Source organism: Procambarus clarkii, chromosome 91 (genome assembly GCF_040958095.1).
Source record: "Procambarus clarkii isolate CNS0578487 chromosome 91, FALCON_Pclarkii_2.0, whole genome shotgun sequence".
NCBI classification, from domain to species: domain Eukaryota; kingdom Metazoa; phylum Arthropoda; class Malacostraca; order Decapoda; family Cambaridae; genus Procambarus; species Procambarus clarkii.
The window spans coordinates 6,414,010-6,429,980 of NC_091240.1; the positions used below are offsets into that span (position 1 = coordinate 6,414,010).

Genomic DNA, 15,971 nt, shown 5'->3' on the forward strand with positions numbered 1-15,971 from the left:
CGACGTACGCGAGGCTGGCTAACATCAGAACAGCCTTCAGGAACCTGTGTAAGGAATCATTCAGAACCTTGTACACAGCATATGTAAGACCAATCCTGGAGTATGCGGCCCCAGCATGGAGCCCGTACCTTTCAAGCACAAGGCGAAGCTGGAAAAAGTTCAGAGGTATGCCACTAGGCTAGTCCCAGAACTAAGAGGCATGAGTTATGAGGAAAGGCTGCAGGAAATGCACCTTACGACACTGGAAGACAGAAGAGTAAGGGGAAATGTGATCACTACCTACAAAATTCTCAGAGGAATTGACAGGGTAGATAAAGATAAACCGTAAAACACGGGCGGGACGCGAACAAGGGGACACAGGTGGAGACTTAGTACCCACATGAGCCACAGGAACGTTAGAAAGAACTTTTTCAGTGTCAGAGTAGTTAACAGGTGGAATGCATTAGGCAGTGATGTGGTGAAGGCTGACTCCATACACAGTTTCAAATGTAGATATGATAGAGCCCAATAGGCTCAGGAATCTGTACACCAGTTGATTGACAGTTGAGAGGCGGGACCAAAGAGCCAGAGATCAACCCCCCGCAAGCACAACTAAGTGAGTACACACACACACACACCAACCCACTTTAGTACGCCTTGAAAACTATCTTTATATCCATGTGCAAACGGCCTCAAGAATGTCGCACCCTTGAGAGCCACATGGGAGTCCAAGAGGGGGGAGAGAGAGAGAGAGAGAGAGAGAGAGAGAGAGAGAGAGAGAGAGAGAGAGAGAGAGAGAGAGAGAGAGAGAGAGAGAGAGAGAGAGAGAGAGCAACAGACAGTGAGAGGGGGTGAGAGCATTAATAGCATCACCAATAACACCTAAGAGAACTAAAAACATTTTCGCAATGTCTGGCAACATACACCCCGAGCGACGCAGCAGCTGTATACCATACACCGCCGGCTCAGTATACCAACACCCCCCCCCCTCTCCCCAACTACACACCCCCCATGTAACACCCCCTCCTCCCCTCCCCACCACAGCTGGTCAGACCACAGCCATATATGACTGACAAATCACATCCTACGTTGTTTGAACGCTTGAACATACATGGTTTTGCTCGTTGATGAACAACGTAACTAATAACGAAGCTTTACAGTACGATGATATAAATCATTCAGACAATTTTGTACCACTCGCCTCACACTTTCGGCAACCCACTTTGTAATCCCAGTTTGTAATCCCAGTTTGTAATCCCAGTTTGTAATCTCCAGAAGATTGTGTCTAGAACACAATCGCCAATCTGTGTGGCAATGTGAATTTATAGGCCTATTTTATCTGTGGAGATGCTTCCAGTCCCAATTTTTGGGGGGTATATGTAATTCAATCAAGAGTTCTACCAGATTGGTCAGACAAGATCTTCCGGTACGGTATACTCCATATGCTTGTCATATAAAACCTAATATGCTTGTTAGAACCCCATATGCCTGTTGTTATTGTCAGAGAGGAATGATAGTTGACGAGTCTTATCACAGCTCACCAACCTGTTATTTTTTTTTTATTATTATTATTATTTTCTACCACAGACGTGGCCACACATTTACAATGCTAACCAGCATATATACATGTTCTTCTGACCTGTGGTGAGTGACATTCGTGGGACGGTTTCGTTGTCAAGAGTTCAAGTTTAGTGTTGTGGTCACTTTGTATAAGATTGATAAACATTAAGTCACCCAAGAGGTGGTGGCACGGGCATGAATAGCCCGTAACACTTTGTATGTTCCCCGAGCTGGCTTTGTAGTGGATCAGGTCGCTCGTGAGGTTTACGACGTTCTTCTGGTGTGCTTGGGGGGGGGGGGAGGTATTATTTGGCTCAGGTGATTAGCATTAATCATTTAAATCAATGTATACCTGCCGCCTGATCAACTGGTGCAGTACTCCGAGCAACTGTTGATGAAAAAGCCAACGATTGCTGTCGCTGTGGAAAAAGAAATGGAGAGAGAGAAAGAGAGGAAGTGGGGAGGTAGCGAGAGGAAGTAGGGAAGGAGGGAGGGAGAGGAAGTAGGGAGAGAGGGGGGGAGAGAGAGAGGGAGACTATGCCAAGTGTGACTGGCAAGGCCCCACATCACCAGAGGCACCACCAGCCACGACCACACCTCCAGCCACACTACCATACAATTTTCCTCCTCGTCCTTCTCCTTCTTCTTCTTCGTCTTCTCCTCCTGGTCCTCCTCCTCTTCTCCATGTTCTTTAACCCATTCAGTATTAACCCCAAACTATCCTTAAAGTGATGTAATTTTTGCCAATGATAATAACTCTTGTATAAAATTTGTGTGGATCCCATCCCATGTTGGAGTTGGAAAACATGACTTTGTAGATCGATTGGCCAATGAGGCTTGTAGGAAAGAAAACATTGATTATGACTTTGGACTATCTAATGCAATTATTAAACATACAAATTAAAGAAATTAATTCAGATTTAGAAGAACTAAGAAATGCCCAGAGACCTGAAAGCTGCAGTATTAAAAGTTATGATAAGTTTTGTAATAATAGGTATTTGTATGGTCAGCACAGTAACCGGACCAGGCAATGTGATGTAGTCATTGTGGTAATTCACCTTGGCTATAGACACATCTGGCAGGTTGGTGAGGCTGAGCCACTACCAGAATACTCAGATTGTAAACTCTGTGATAAACCTTTAATGCATTCACTAGAACACTATATTGTTGAATGTGAAACCGTAAAGGACTTTAGACCTCCTGGCCTCTTGTACCACCAACTGTGTAACTATTTCATTGACTCAGGTGTTCTGGACGACATCCTAACAATTTACCCAAAATTTGCTTGTCCATTTTAAAGAATGAAGAACAATTTTTATTTATATTACTTCTAAGCAGCATCACTTATGAACCCATCCCTGCCCTTGTGTGGCAGTGCACAGTAGAAAGTTGTATTAACATATCCGTACATTAAAACATTGATTGTAACCATGATATATATGTTCTTCAGCCTACAGTTTAGACCTATTGTCTTGTGTATGACCCTCTGTCCTGCGTGACAGTGAATACCAGCATTATCCTCACTTTAATAAGACTTAATTGAAATCCTCAGATAAGGCAAAATTGTAATTAATTTTGCCAATAAAGATGTTAATAATAATAATAATGATTGAGGGAAGGAAGGGTGAGGCTCTTGAGTGCGGTCACCCATTCGGCTACTGGCCAGACTACCCCTGACTGAGCTACGGTGAATCACTCACCATTCACCGCGCCGCGCGAGTGTGTGTACTCACCTGAATATATTCACCTAAGTCCTGCCTTTACGGCTATTTAGAAATTTGAGGCAATAGTTCCAGTTGTTAGTGAGGTCATTGGGACTCATCTGGACTCCCTCTGGTGACTCATCTGGACCCCCTCAGGGGACTCATCTGGACCCCCTCTGGTGACTCATCTGGACCCCCTCTGGTGACTCATCTGGACCCCCTCTGGTGACTCGTCTGGACCCCCTCTGGTGACTCATCTGGACCCCCCTCTGGTGACTCATCTGGGACCCCCCCCCCCTCTTGAGAGGGGGACGAGCACAACCTCAGAACAACAGTAAACAATAATAAAGACGGAATACGAATAATAGTGATGAATAAGAGATGAGAAGCGAGCAGCTAGACTCACCGATGAGTATGGTGTCCGGGAGGGCCAAGATCTGCAGGGAACACCAACAGAACACACACAGCAAGTTGATGAGTGTGATCTTCATGGCTGTTGCTGCCGGCGTCCAATCTTCTCTCTCACTCACACTATTCTCTCTCTCTCTCTCTCACTACTCACTATGCAGCCAATTCATCTGCCTGTGATGTCACTACACCTGCACCACCTTCACGAATCTATTGTGCTCCTTTATCCACGCTCATCCATCTGAAGAGAAAGAAGTAATAAAAATAATAATAATATTAATAATAATAATAATAATAATAATAATAATAATAATAATAATAATAATAAAGATGATAATAGGGTAGTCTGCATCACAAGCGTTTGGTCTTGGGTTCGATTCCCGGGAATATTGTTTTGTGTTGAGGTGGAGGGTTGTTGTTGTTGTTGTTGTTGTTGTTTTTGTGTTGAGGTGGAGGGTTGTGGTTGTTGTTGTTGTTGTTGTTGTTGTTATTGTTATTGTGTTGAGGTGGAGGGTTGTTGTTGTTGTTGTTGTTGTTGTTATTGTGTTGTTGTTGTTGTGTTGAGGTGGAGGGTTGTTGTTGTGTTGAGGTAGAGGGTTGTTGTTGTTGTTGTGTTGAGGTGGAGGGTTGTTGTTGTTGTGTTGTTGTTGTTATTGTGTTGTTGTTGTTGTGTTGAGGTGGAGGGTTGTTGTTGTGTTGAGGTGGAGGGTTGTGGTTGTTGTTGTTGTTGTTGTTATTGTGTTGTTGTTGTTGTGTTGAGGTGGAGGGTTGTTGTTGTTGTTGTTGTTGTTGTTGTTATTGTGTTGTTGTTGTTGTGTTGAGGTGGAGGGTTGTTGTTGTTGTTGTTGTTGTTATTGTGTTGTTGTTGTTGTGTTGAGGTGGAGGGTTGTTGTTGTTGTGTTGTTGTTGTTGTTGTTGTTGTTGTTATTGTTATTGTGTTGAGGTGGAGGGTTGTTGTTGTGTTGAGGTGGAGGGTTGTGGTTGTTGTTGTTGTTGTTGTTATTGTGTTGTTGTTGTTGTGTTGAGGTGGAGGGTTGTTGTTGTTGTGTTGTTGTTGTTGTGTTGAGGTGGAGGGTTGTTGTTGTTGTTGTTGTTGTTGTGTTGAGGTGGAGGGTTGTTGTTGTTGTTGTGTTGTTGTTGTTGTGTTGAGGTGGAGGGTTGTTGTTGTTGTGTTGTTGTTGTTGTGTTGAGGTGGAGGGTTGTTGTTGTTGTGTTGTTGTTGTTGTTGTGTTGAGGTGGAGGGTTGTTGTTGTTGTTGTTGTTGTTGTGTTGAGGTGGAGGGTTGTTGTTGTTGTTGAGGTGGAGGGTTGTTGTTGTTGTTGTTGAGGTGGAGGGTTGTTGTTGTTGTTGTTGTTGTTGAGGTGGAGGGTTGTTGTTGTTGTTGTTGTTGAGGTGGAAGGTTGTTGTTGTTGTTGTTATTGTGTTGAGGTGGAGGGTTGTTGTTGTTGTTGTTGTTGTTGTTGTTGAGGTGGAGGGTTGTTGTTGTTGTTGTTGTTGTTGTTGTTGTTGTTGAGGTGGAGGGTTGTTGTTGTTGTTGTTGTTGTTGTTGTTGAGGTGGAGGGTTGTTGTTGTTGTTGTTGTTGTTGTTGAGGTGGAGGGTTGTTGTTGTTGTTGTTGTTGTTGTTGAGGTGGAGGGTTGTTGTTGTTGTTGTTGTTGTTGTTGAGGTGGAGGGTTGTTGTTGTTGTTGTTGTTGTTGTTGTTGTTGAGGTGGAGGGTTGTTGTTGTTGTTGTTGTTGAGGTGGAGGGTTGTTGTTGTTGTTGTTGTTGAGGTGGAGGGTTGTTGTTGTTGTTGTTGTTGTTGAGGTGGAAGGTTGTTGTTGTTGTTGTTATTGTGTTGAGGTGGAGGGTTGTTGTTGTTGTTGTTGTTGAGGTGGAGGGTTGTTGTTGTTGTTGTTGTTGTTGTGTTGAGGTGGAGGGTTGTTGTTGTTGTTGTTGTTGAGGTGGAGGGTTGTTGTTGTTGTTGTTGTGTTGAGGTGGAGGGTTGTTGTTGTTGTTGTTGTTGAGGTGGAGGGTTGTTGTTGTTGTTGTTGTTGTTGAGGTGGAAGGTTGTTGTTGTTGTTGTTATTGTGTTGAGGTGGAGGGTTGTTGTTGTTGTGTTGAGGTGGAGGGTTGTTGTTGTTGTTGTTTTTGAGGTGGAGGGTTGTTTTTGTTGTTGTTGTTGTTGAGGTGGAGGGTTGTTGTTGTTGTTGTTGTTGAGGTGGAGGGTTGTTGTTGTTGAGGTGGAGGGTTGTTGTTGTGTTGAGGTGGAGGGTTGTTGTTGTTGTTGTTGTTGAGGTGGAGGGTTGTTGTTGTTGTTGTTGTTGTTGTTGAGGTGGAAGGTTGTTGTTGTTGTGTTGAGGTGGAGGGTTGTTGTTGTTGTGTTGAGGTGGAGGGTTGTTGTTGTTGTTGTGTTGAGGTGGAGGGTTGTTGTTGTTGTGTTGAGGTGGAGGGTTGTTGTGTTGTTGAGGTGGAGGGTTGTTGTTGTGTTGAGGTGGAGGGTTGTTGTTGTGTTGAGGTGGAGGGTTGTTGTTGTGTTGAGGTGGAGGGTTGTTGTTGTTGTGTTGAGGTGGAGGGTTGTTGTTGTTGTGTTGAGGTGGAGGGTTGTTGTTGTGTTGAGGTGGAGGGTTGTTGTTGTTGTGTTGAGGTGGAGGGTTGTTGTGTTGTTGAGGTGGAGGGTTGTTGTTGTGTTGAGGTGGAGGGTTGTTGTTGTGTTGAGGTGGAGGGTTGTTGTTGTTGTTGTGTTGAGGTGGAGGGTTGTTGTTGTGTTGAGGTGGAGGGTTGTTGTTGTTGTTGTGTTGAGGTGGAGGGTTGTTGTTGTTGTTGTTGTGTTGATGTGGAGGGTTGTTGTTGTTGTTGTGTTGAGGTGGAGGGTTGTTGTTGTTGTTGTTGTGTTGAGGTGGAGGGTTGTTGTTGTGTTGAGGTGGAGGGTTGTTGTTGTGTTGAGGTGGAGGGTTGTTGTTGTTGTTGTTGTGTTGAGGTGGAGGGTTGTTGTTGTTGTTGTTGTGTTGAGGTGGAGGGTTGTTGTTGTGTTGAGGTGGAGGGTTGTTGTTGTGTTGAGGTGGAGGGTTGTTGTTGTTGTTGTTGTGTTGAGGTGGAGGGTTGTTGTTGTTGTTGTTGTGTTGAGGTGGAGGGTTGTTGTTGTTGTTGTTGTGTTGAGGTGGAGGGTTGTTGTTGTGTTGAGGTGGAGGGTTGTTGTTGTGTTGAGGTGGAGGGTTGTTGTTGTGTTGAGGTGGAGGGTTGTTGTTGTGTTGAGGTGGAGGGTTGTTGTTGTGTTGAGGTGGAGGGTTGTTGTGTTGTTGAGGTGGAGGGTTGTTGTTGTGTTGAGGTGGAGGGTTGTTGTTGTGTTGAGGTGGAGGGTTGTTGTTGTGTTGAGGTGGAGGGTTGTTGTTGTGTTGAGGTGGAGGGTTGTTGTTGTGTTGAGGTGGAGGGTTGTTGTGTTGTTGAGGTGGAGGGTTGTTGTTGTGTTGAGGTGGAGGGTTGTTGTTGTTGTGTTGAGGTGGAGGGTTGTTGTTGTTGTGTTGAGGTGGAGGGTTGTTGTTGTTGTTGTGTTGAGGTGGAGGGTTGTTGTTGTGTTGAGGTGGAGGGTTGTTGTGTTGTTGAGGTGGAGGGTTGTTGTTGTGTTGAGGTGGAGGGTTGTTGTTGTTGTGTTGAGGTGGAGGGTTGTAGTTGTTGTTGTTGTGTTGAGGTGGAGGGTTGTTGTTGTGTTGAGGTGGAGGGTTGTTGTTGTGTTGAGGTGGAGGGTTGTTGTGTTGTTGAGGTGGAGGGTTGTTGTTGTGTTGAGGTGGAGGGTTGTTGTTGTTGTGTTGAGGTGGAGGGTTGTTGTGTTGTTGAGGTGGAGGGTTGTTGTTGTGTTGAGGTGGAGGGTTGTTGTTGTTGTTGTGTTGAGGTGGAGGGTTGTTGTGTTGTTGAGGTGGAGGGTTGTTGTTGTGTTGAGGTGGAGGGTTGTTGTTGTTGTGTTGAGGTGGAGGGTTGTTGTTGTTGTGTTGAGGTGGAGGGTTGTTGTTGTTGTTGTGTTGAGGTGGAGGGTTGTTGTTGTTGTTGTGTTGGGGTGGAGGGTTGTTGTTGTTGTTGTTGTGTTGAGGTGGAGGGTTGTTGTTGTTGTTGTGTTGAGGTGGAGGGTTGTTGTTGTTGTTGTTGTGTTGAGGTGGAGGGTTGTTGTTGTTGTTGTGTTGAGGTGGAGGGTTGTTGTTGTTGTTGTGTTGAGGTGGAGGGTTGTTGTTGTTGTTGTGTTGAGGTGGAGGGTTGTGGTGGTGTCCGTGTACAGTTGGCAGCCCTGGGCGTCTGGCGCTCACCCCCCCCCCCCCTCCCTTCATTCTTGTTATTTCCCTCTCTCTCTCTTTGTTTATTATGCACCCCATACCCATCCCGTGGGCAGTGATGGAAAGGGTTACAGAAGTGTACAATGTCACGGGGATACTTATTACTAAGTGTACACTGTCACGGGGTTACTTATTACTAAGTGTACACTGTCACGGGGATACTTATTATTAAGTGTACACTGTCACGGGGATACTTATTACTAAGTGTACACTGTCACGGGGATACTTATTACTAAGTGTACACTGTCACGGGGATACTTATTACTAAGTGTACACTGTCACGGGGATACTTATTACTAAGTGTACACTGTCACGGGGATACTTATTACTAAGTGTACACTGTCACGGGGATACTTATTACTAAGTGTACACTGTCACGGGGTTACTTATTACTAAGTGTACACTGTCACGGGGATACTTATTACTAAGTGTACACTGTCACGGGGATACTTATTACTAAGTGTACACTGTCACGGGGATACTTATTACTAAGTGTACACTGTCACGGGGATACTTATTACTAAGTGTACACTGTCACGGGGATACTTATTACTAAGTGTACAATGTCACGGGGATACTTATTACTAAGTGTACACTGTCACGGGGATACTTATTACTAAGTGTACACTGTCACGGGGATACTTATTACTAAGTGTACACTGTCACGGGGATACTTATTACTAAGTGTACACTGTCACGGGGATACTTATTACTAAGTGTACAATGTCACGGGGATACTTATTACTAAGTGTACACTGTCACGGGGATACTTATTACTAAGTGTACACTGTCACGGGGATACTTATTACTAAGTGTACACTGTCACGGGGATACTTATTACTAAGTGTACGCTGTCACGGGGATACTTATTACTAAGTGTACACTGTCACGGGGATACTTATTACTAAGTGTACACTGTCACGGGGATACTTATTACTAAGTGTACACTGTCACGGGGTTACTTATTACTAAGTGTACAATGTCACGGGGATACTTATTTCTAAGTACGCCTCTGTTCACCCAACAGTAAAATGGGTACCTGGTTGTTAAACCATTTGGCGGGTCGTATTCCGGGGAACATTAGGATTAACATTAACTCTCAGCTCATTTGTTTTCTTGCAATGTATCTGTTATCATTTTATTAATACTGCTAGAATTTACCTACTTAAAATTATCTGTTAGATTAAGGACCTGCCTGAAATGCTGCGCGTACTAGTGGCTTTACAAGATTGTAAACACCATGCTATGTATCCTCACAAACTCAATGTACCTTCTTGTATATAAATAAATAAATAAATAAATAAATAACACGGGGGAGTTGTGTAAAACCCCGGTTTGTGTCTCGGAGAGGCTGCAGGTTTCCGTGTGAGGTCAGTAGCACTCCCGGTTGCAATTCTTATACCATGTCGTGACGCAGTTGGTTAAGGTATATCTGGGCTCATCCTGGATGTAAGTTCGAACCCTCATCACGGCCCTTGTGAATTTATTGATAGGATTAAGGACTTGTCCGAAACGCTACGCGTGCTAGTGGCTGTTCAAGAATGTAAGAACTCTTGTATATATAAATAAATCTATATCAATAAAAATGTAAATGTTCGTTTGTTCAAAATCGCTAATCTCCGAAAGTTCTTCATCGATGGCTTTGAAATTTTGACACAACGTTCCATTCGAATCTGAGCGGGGCTTTATATACATACTATATATATGTCACGTCTGTGACGGGGAAAAAACATACTTTTTTGAAAAACTGTTTTTCATGTGAGAGAAATCTTTAAAACCTCTTTACCGATTGCTTTGAAATTTTAACACAACGTTGCATTCGAATATGCGCGTCTTTTTATATATCTACTATATACATGCTTCACCTGTGACAGGAAAAAACATGTTTTTTCGAGAACCAGTGCCATCTGTTGGACGTAAGAGCAGCACATGCTGTAATCTCTGAAAATTCTTCACCGATTGCTTTGAAACTTTGGCAGAACCTTACATTCAAATACGCACATGTTTTTATATACCTACTGTATGGATGCCACGCCTGTGACAGGTAAAAACATGTTTTTGTTTTTTTAAACTGCGCTATCTGTTGCATGTAATAGCAACATACATTATACTAAATAAGTTACGATTCCATTTCAATATTTCCGATTGCATTGAATTTTCATATATTTTGATTTATTTTCATTTTGATTTAATTATTTTGTGTGACATTGCATTTTTACCATACCGTTCATTTCGTAAGTATAAGTTTAGATGCCACACCTGTGACAGATAAAAACATTCTTTTTTTAAGAAACAGCGCCATCTGTTGCACCTAAGTGAAGCACACGATATACTAAATATGTTACGATTCCATTTCAATGTTTCCGATTGCATTGACAAATTGAATTTTCCTAGGATTTTATATATTTTCATTTTGATTTAATTATTTTGTATGACATTAAGTTGGAATTGAGCTGTGTTGTTTACCATACCGTTCATTTCGTGAGTATAATTTTTTTTTTCATTTTTTTCATTTCGTTTTTTAACTGCTTTTCTAATATTTCAGTTATGGGAACATCAGATAATTTGATGTTCCCAATTTTCTGATGGAAACATTTGATCATTTGGAATGCATCGGACGAGGGAGTGTGGAATGGTGGGGAGGACGAGGGGACAGGGGAGGGGGAATGATAGGAAGGACGAGGGGATGGGGAGTGGGTGATGGTGGGGAGGACAAAAGGACCGAGGGAGGGGGGGGATAGTGGGGAGGACGAGGGGATGGGAAAGTGAGGAATGGTTGGGAGGACGAGGAGATGGGGGAGGGGGGCATGGTGGGGAGGACTGGGAGACAAGAGAAGGTTGCTGTGGCTCAGCAACGCGTGGCCGGGTACAGCTAGTAAATAAATAAAAGTGTACTAGACTCGCCTCCCCCTGCCGTCCATGGTGGAGGGTTGAGATGATGAAGATTAAGCCACCCAAGAGGTGGCACGGGCATGAATAGCTCGTAAGTGGTGGCCCTTTTGAGCCATCCCCAGTATCAATAGCTGATACTGGAGATCTGTGGAGGCGCGACTGCACCCTGCGTGACGGGAGATGTCTCCCGGACCAAGTGGTCCGTCGTGTTGAGATACCATTGAGCTCACCTTGTATGTCCTCCCCACCCCCCCACTCCCCACCCCACCTCCGACACCCTCCTCTCCTCACCATACCATCTTCACCCCTCCTCCATTAACCCCCCCCCCCCCACTCCCAAACAAGGGAACTAGTTACCTCACTTCTCAGTTTCCTTCCTATCTGTCTCTCACCCCCACCAGCCTGTACTCTCCCTCAGGTGAGATAGTACAGCCTTTGACTATATACATTGAGTCAACATGTCAAGCTCTTCGGGGATGTAATTACCTGAAGGCCAATAACCCTAGTGGCCTCGACGAGGACCGGAAGCCGGCGGCTTGTCGAAGGTCCTTTACCAAGAGCACCAGAACATTCACCGTATCACGAGTCCATCTGTACGCAACATTAATATATAATAATAATCGCCAAGGAAATCCCAATCGCGTGATTATTAATAAGAACATCACTTGTTACCTCCAGTCTCCTTATAGGAGCCAGTAGTGTCTCGGGATGAACAGCTTTGGTGCAACCCGTTCTCACACTTTCTTACAGTCAATATTGACTTATTAAATATGTGCATGTGTGACATACTAATTTATTGTGAATATTTTAGGTTTACCTTGAAAAGCTTCATAGAAAACACCGACCTTACCTAACCTTCTTAGTATGTTAAGATAGGCATCTTATTGCTTCGTAATTACAGTTATTAGGTTAAGTAATAATTGTAATTACGAAGCAATAAGATGCTTATCTTAACATATTAAGAAGGTTAGGTAAGGTCGATGTTTTCTATGAAGCTTTTCAAGGTAAACCTAAAATATTCACAATAAATTAGTATGTCACATATGCACATATTTAAAAAGTCAATATTGACTATAAGAAAGTGCGAGAACGGGTTGTTTGGTGACACGTGGTGGCTGAGCGGTACGGCGCGCCTCTGGCATGCACCAAGCTTCTGGCTCAATCCTCGCTCTGCGCCAAGTTTTTATTCAATAGTAATAATAACAATATACAAAATGAAATCACACTAATGTAGTACCCAGGTCGAGGGTTCGAATCCCCGCATTGCTCCAGTAGATTTTCTCAATTAACGTATGATTCAATTGCGTTACTCATTGCACACTACCGAGAATTTTACGAGTTGGTCTTAGAGGAAGGTTGGAACGTGGACGGGTACGGCTGAAGGAAACACTTGGGCCGTCTTAGTCTGGCCTGAGAGGGGGCGGTGGCCTTCTTGCAAATAATGACTCACAACACTTGTCTTGGCTGTAAAGACGCCATAATGTACCCGACAGGCAAGTTTCAGCCCCGCTCCTGCCAGGTAAGTCCATCACGGGCTCACCATAGCCTGTGCTACTTGGAACTTTTAGTTCCCAGTAGCTGAATCTTAAACAACAACAACAACCCAACAGGCGGTGGTTGAGTCAAATTAGCGTGTAACAAAGATGAAGTTGAATTAGATCTCGGTATCCCCCATCCCTGCTGGCAAGACTATATTGGTCCAAACACTCAGATCTGAGAGAAAAGAAATTACTGACTCCCAACGACCTGAACCAGTATAAAAAGCTATGATTTGTTCAGATCTGAAACCTATATCTATGGGCAGCACAAAACGTCCACTAGACTGTGCGACACAGTGGTTGCCAGGATCAGGTTGGGTTACCGTTACCTGTGGCAGGTGGCTGCAGGTGACGGATCTCCCAATCCTGAGCACTCCAGGTGCAAACTCTGTGAGCAGGAACTGCGGCATGATCTCCCACATGGAACTAGCGAGTCTAAATGGATTCAAAGAACAGCCACTCATATTAAAATGATGGGACTGCACGATGTATATCCAGATGAAAGAGTACAGCACTTCCTTCCACCCTGGCAGATAGTACCTTTTGACATCCTGACCCCTGCATACCCCACCAAGAAACTAATCACAAACAACCCTCATGCTCAGCTTGCTGCTTAATTAAGCACCATAGAACACATTGACAATATACAAGCTGAAAACAACATTGCACAGACCATATACACTGACGGATCACTCAATACAGCTACAGGGAGGGCAGGAAGTGTTGTTATTGCTCATCAGCCCGATGGCAGCACAATTCAAAGAAATATCCGAATTAGTAACTGGGCATCCACAATGCAAGCCAAGTTGGTAGCGATACTGGTAGCACTCGAAATTATTGACAACACTGAAGTAGACAGCTTAATTATTTCTGACTCCCTTTCCTCACTGCGAGCAATAAACAGTTTGCAATCAAGTAATAACGTGCTTGTCTTGGAAGCTAGACGTAGATATGTAAGAATACTTAGCAAGAGGGGTAAATATAAAAATGTGGATTCCTTCTCACATTGGCCTGCAGGAACATGACAAAGTTGACGCCCTTGCTAAGGCTGCAGTAAATAAAGACAGTATTGAACGGAATCTTGAGTTGTCAAATAGGTCCCTTAAAAGTGTCATTAGACGAGAACTCCTGGATGGATTTGAAGAAAGTAGAACAGTGCAAACTGGAATCAGCAGGTCCATTGTTTATCACAATGAAATGTGTGTGAAGTAAAACATGTGTATGGGGCAAGTAACACAGTCAGTAGACTAACAGATGTTGTCACAGCTCGTATAAGACTTGGCTACAAGTATCTCTGGCAGTTTGGCTTGTATAGGGATCTAGATGAAGTAAAGTGTAAAGTGTTTGGACAAAGACAGGGACACACATTCGAACACTTTATCTTGGATTGTAGTAAAATTGAGCCATTTAGAGATAAATCTAAGCTCACTCTGTATGATATGGCAACCTATCTTATTACCATGGATAAATTACCTGAAATCCTTGTACTGTATCCATATTTCGCTTCCAGTAGATGAACGACATATGAGATTAAGAAACAAGTAGTGTATTGTGAGGACTAATAATATACAGAAGCTCCCCTATGACTCTGTAATATCCCCATTGGTCAAACAATTATGTATTAGCGATAAGACCTACCATTAATGTATGATGACTTACTGTAAATATATAGCTCTTGAAATAACACATTCTCTGTAACTAACTGACATTGTAACTATAAGGTGTGAAGGACAGATGAAATTGTTTATGTAATAATCTAAGATGAGGTCTGATAAAAGACTTTTCGTGCCCTCTGTAATGCTTTTTGCGCTACCGCTCACAGGATGGGTATGGGGTGCACAATAAACTAGCCGCCTCCGGCGACAACAATCAACAAACAATCTCCTAGACTACATCACCGAATGCCCTGTCATTAGACCATTCAGATCCGTTGGCATGAGATGCCCCCCGCGGCCCGGTCTCTGACCATGATCAACGTCCCCGCGGCCCAGTCTCTGACCAGGATCAACGTCCCCGCGCCCCAGTCTCTGACCAGGATCAACGTCCCCGCGGCCCGGTCTCGGACCAGGCCTCCTTGGTCAAGCCCTTGAGAATGTTTACACGGAGGCGAGGTAATGGCGGGTAAAATGGTCCTTCCTCCACTCCTCTTTATCAGCCCAGCATTGCTGGGGGTGTGTGGAGGGGGGGAGTAGGGGGGTGCCAGGCTGTGGGTTGAGGGGTGGCGTCTGGCGGGGGGGGGGAGACTAACAGGAGGGTGCTGGGGTTCTGCCACTATATAATTACATCAATGTACCGCCATGGCTGCACCACTGTAGCATTGGTGTCATTTACTCATTTGGTTTAATCAATGCGATCCTGGACACTGGTTACGTCTGAGTAAAAATCAACAGCCGAGACTCACAGATTTGAGGTACAAAATCCCTTTAGCTCCAACGGAAAAAAAGGTTATTGCGCTGTACACATGTGTAGTGGGGTCTCACCTAGAGTGCTGTGTCCAGGCATGGAGACCGTCTTCCCGCCTCAAAAAGGACATCTCTGTGCTGGGAAAAGTTCAACATGGCGACAAAGACCACACCAAGACTGGTTCATAAACTCTCAACACAAAGCCAGACATGACAACGCCGATCTCATAAAGTCGTAGCAGACGACAAACAGTCGTAGCTACGTTGACCAATTCACACACTAGAATATGAAGGGACGACGACGTTTCGGTCCGTACTGGACCATTTTCAAGTCGATTGTCATCGACGTCGACGATTGTTTCGGTCCAGGACGGACCGAAACGTCGTCGTCCCTTCATTTTCTAGTGTGTGGCCTGGTCAACATACTTCAGCCACGTTATTGCGACTCATCGCCTGCAGTCGTAGCTACGTTTGTTACGTAGAACCAACTGGAAGATATTAATCGAGACCACTTTTAAAAAAGGTCCAATATAAGGTAACACAACGAGGCAACAGTTTCAGGTTCAACAAGCCACAGTGTAGGACAAATTTTTTTTTTCTTAATCCATAGGTTTATAAATTCATAGTCTCGCTTACCCGCCGAAGCCGTAACTAACATGATAATACTCCAGATCAAAATTTAGCTGAAAAAAAATCCTCATGATTAACGGTTAGATCTTTGACAAGCAGCCGGCTGTCTGTCACCGAGACCACTAGAGACAGTGTCTGTCAGGTATCACCACCATTACAAATAATTGTTCATCCTGCATTTAATTTCTCTGTTCTTGTGCTTCGTTATTATCTTTTCGTCTTCATTTCTTCCTTTACCTTTGTCTTATTCTTATTTCCGGTCTACGTTTCATATTTATCCTCTCATGTGATGTTCTTAGTTTATCTTACTTATGCTATTCCTTTCTTCCTTAATTTACTTTGAATTTAGCTTTGCTCAGTTATAAAATGACGTCCGCCGTTGTTTCCAAAATAAAACTGAATTTCTTGTCTGCGGTTATTGAAGAAACAATAATTGAATCGTCTGTTTATAAATGTCAGTCATGACACAGTAATGTCCCGGTAAAACAGCTTCACAAACATGACACAATAATGTCCCGCCTGGGACATTATATTGTCCCATTATATGGGATTTTACATTT

General features: G+C 43.8%; 1 protein-coding gene across 7 annotated transcripts in view; it reads right to left on the bottom strand.

The window, feature by feature from the left end:
* The window catches only part of LOC123773974 (glutamate receptor ionotropic, kainate 2), a 76,049-nt gene that overhangs the window by 59,398 nt on the left and 680 nt on the right, over nt 1–15,971 (bottom strand). For all 7 annotated transcript variants that reach the window (XM_069318703.1, XM_045767996.2, XM_045767997.2 and 4 more), the window contains exon 2: nt 3,649–3,891. In XM_069318703.1, coding sequence (XP_069174804.1) covers nt 3,649–3,733 — 85 coding nt within the window. In that variant the 5' untranslated portion in view covers nt 3,734–3,891. The remainder of the gene's footprint in view (nt 1–3,648; nt 3,892–15,971) is intronic.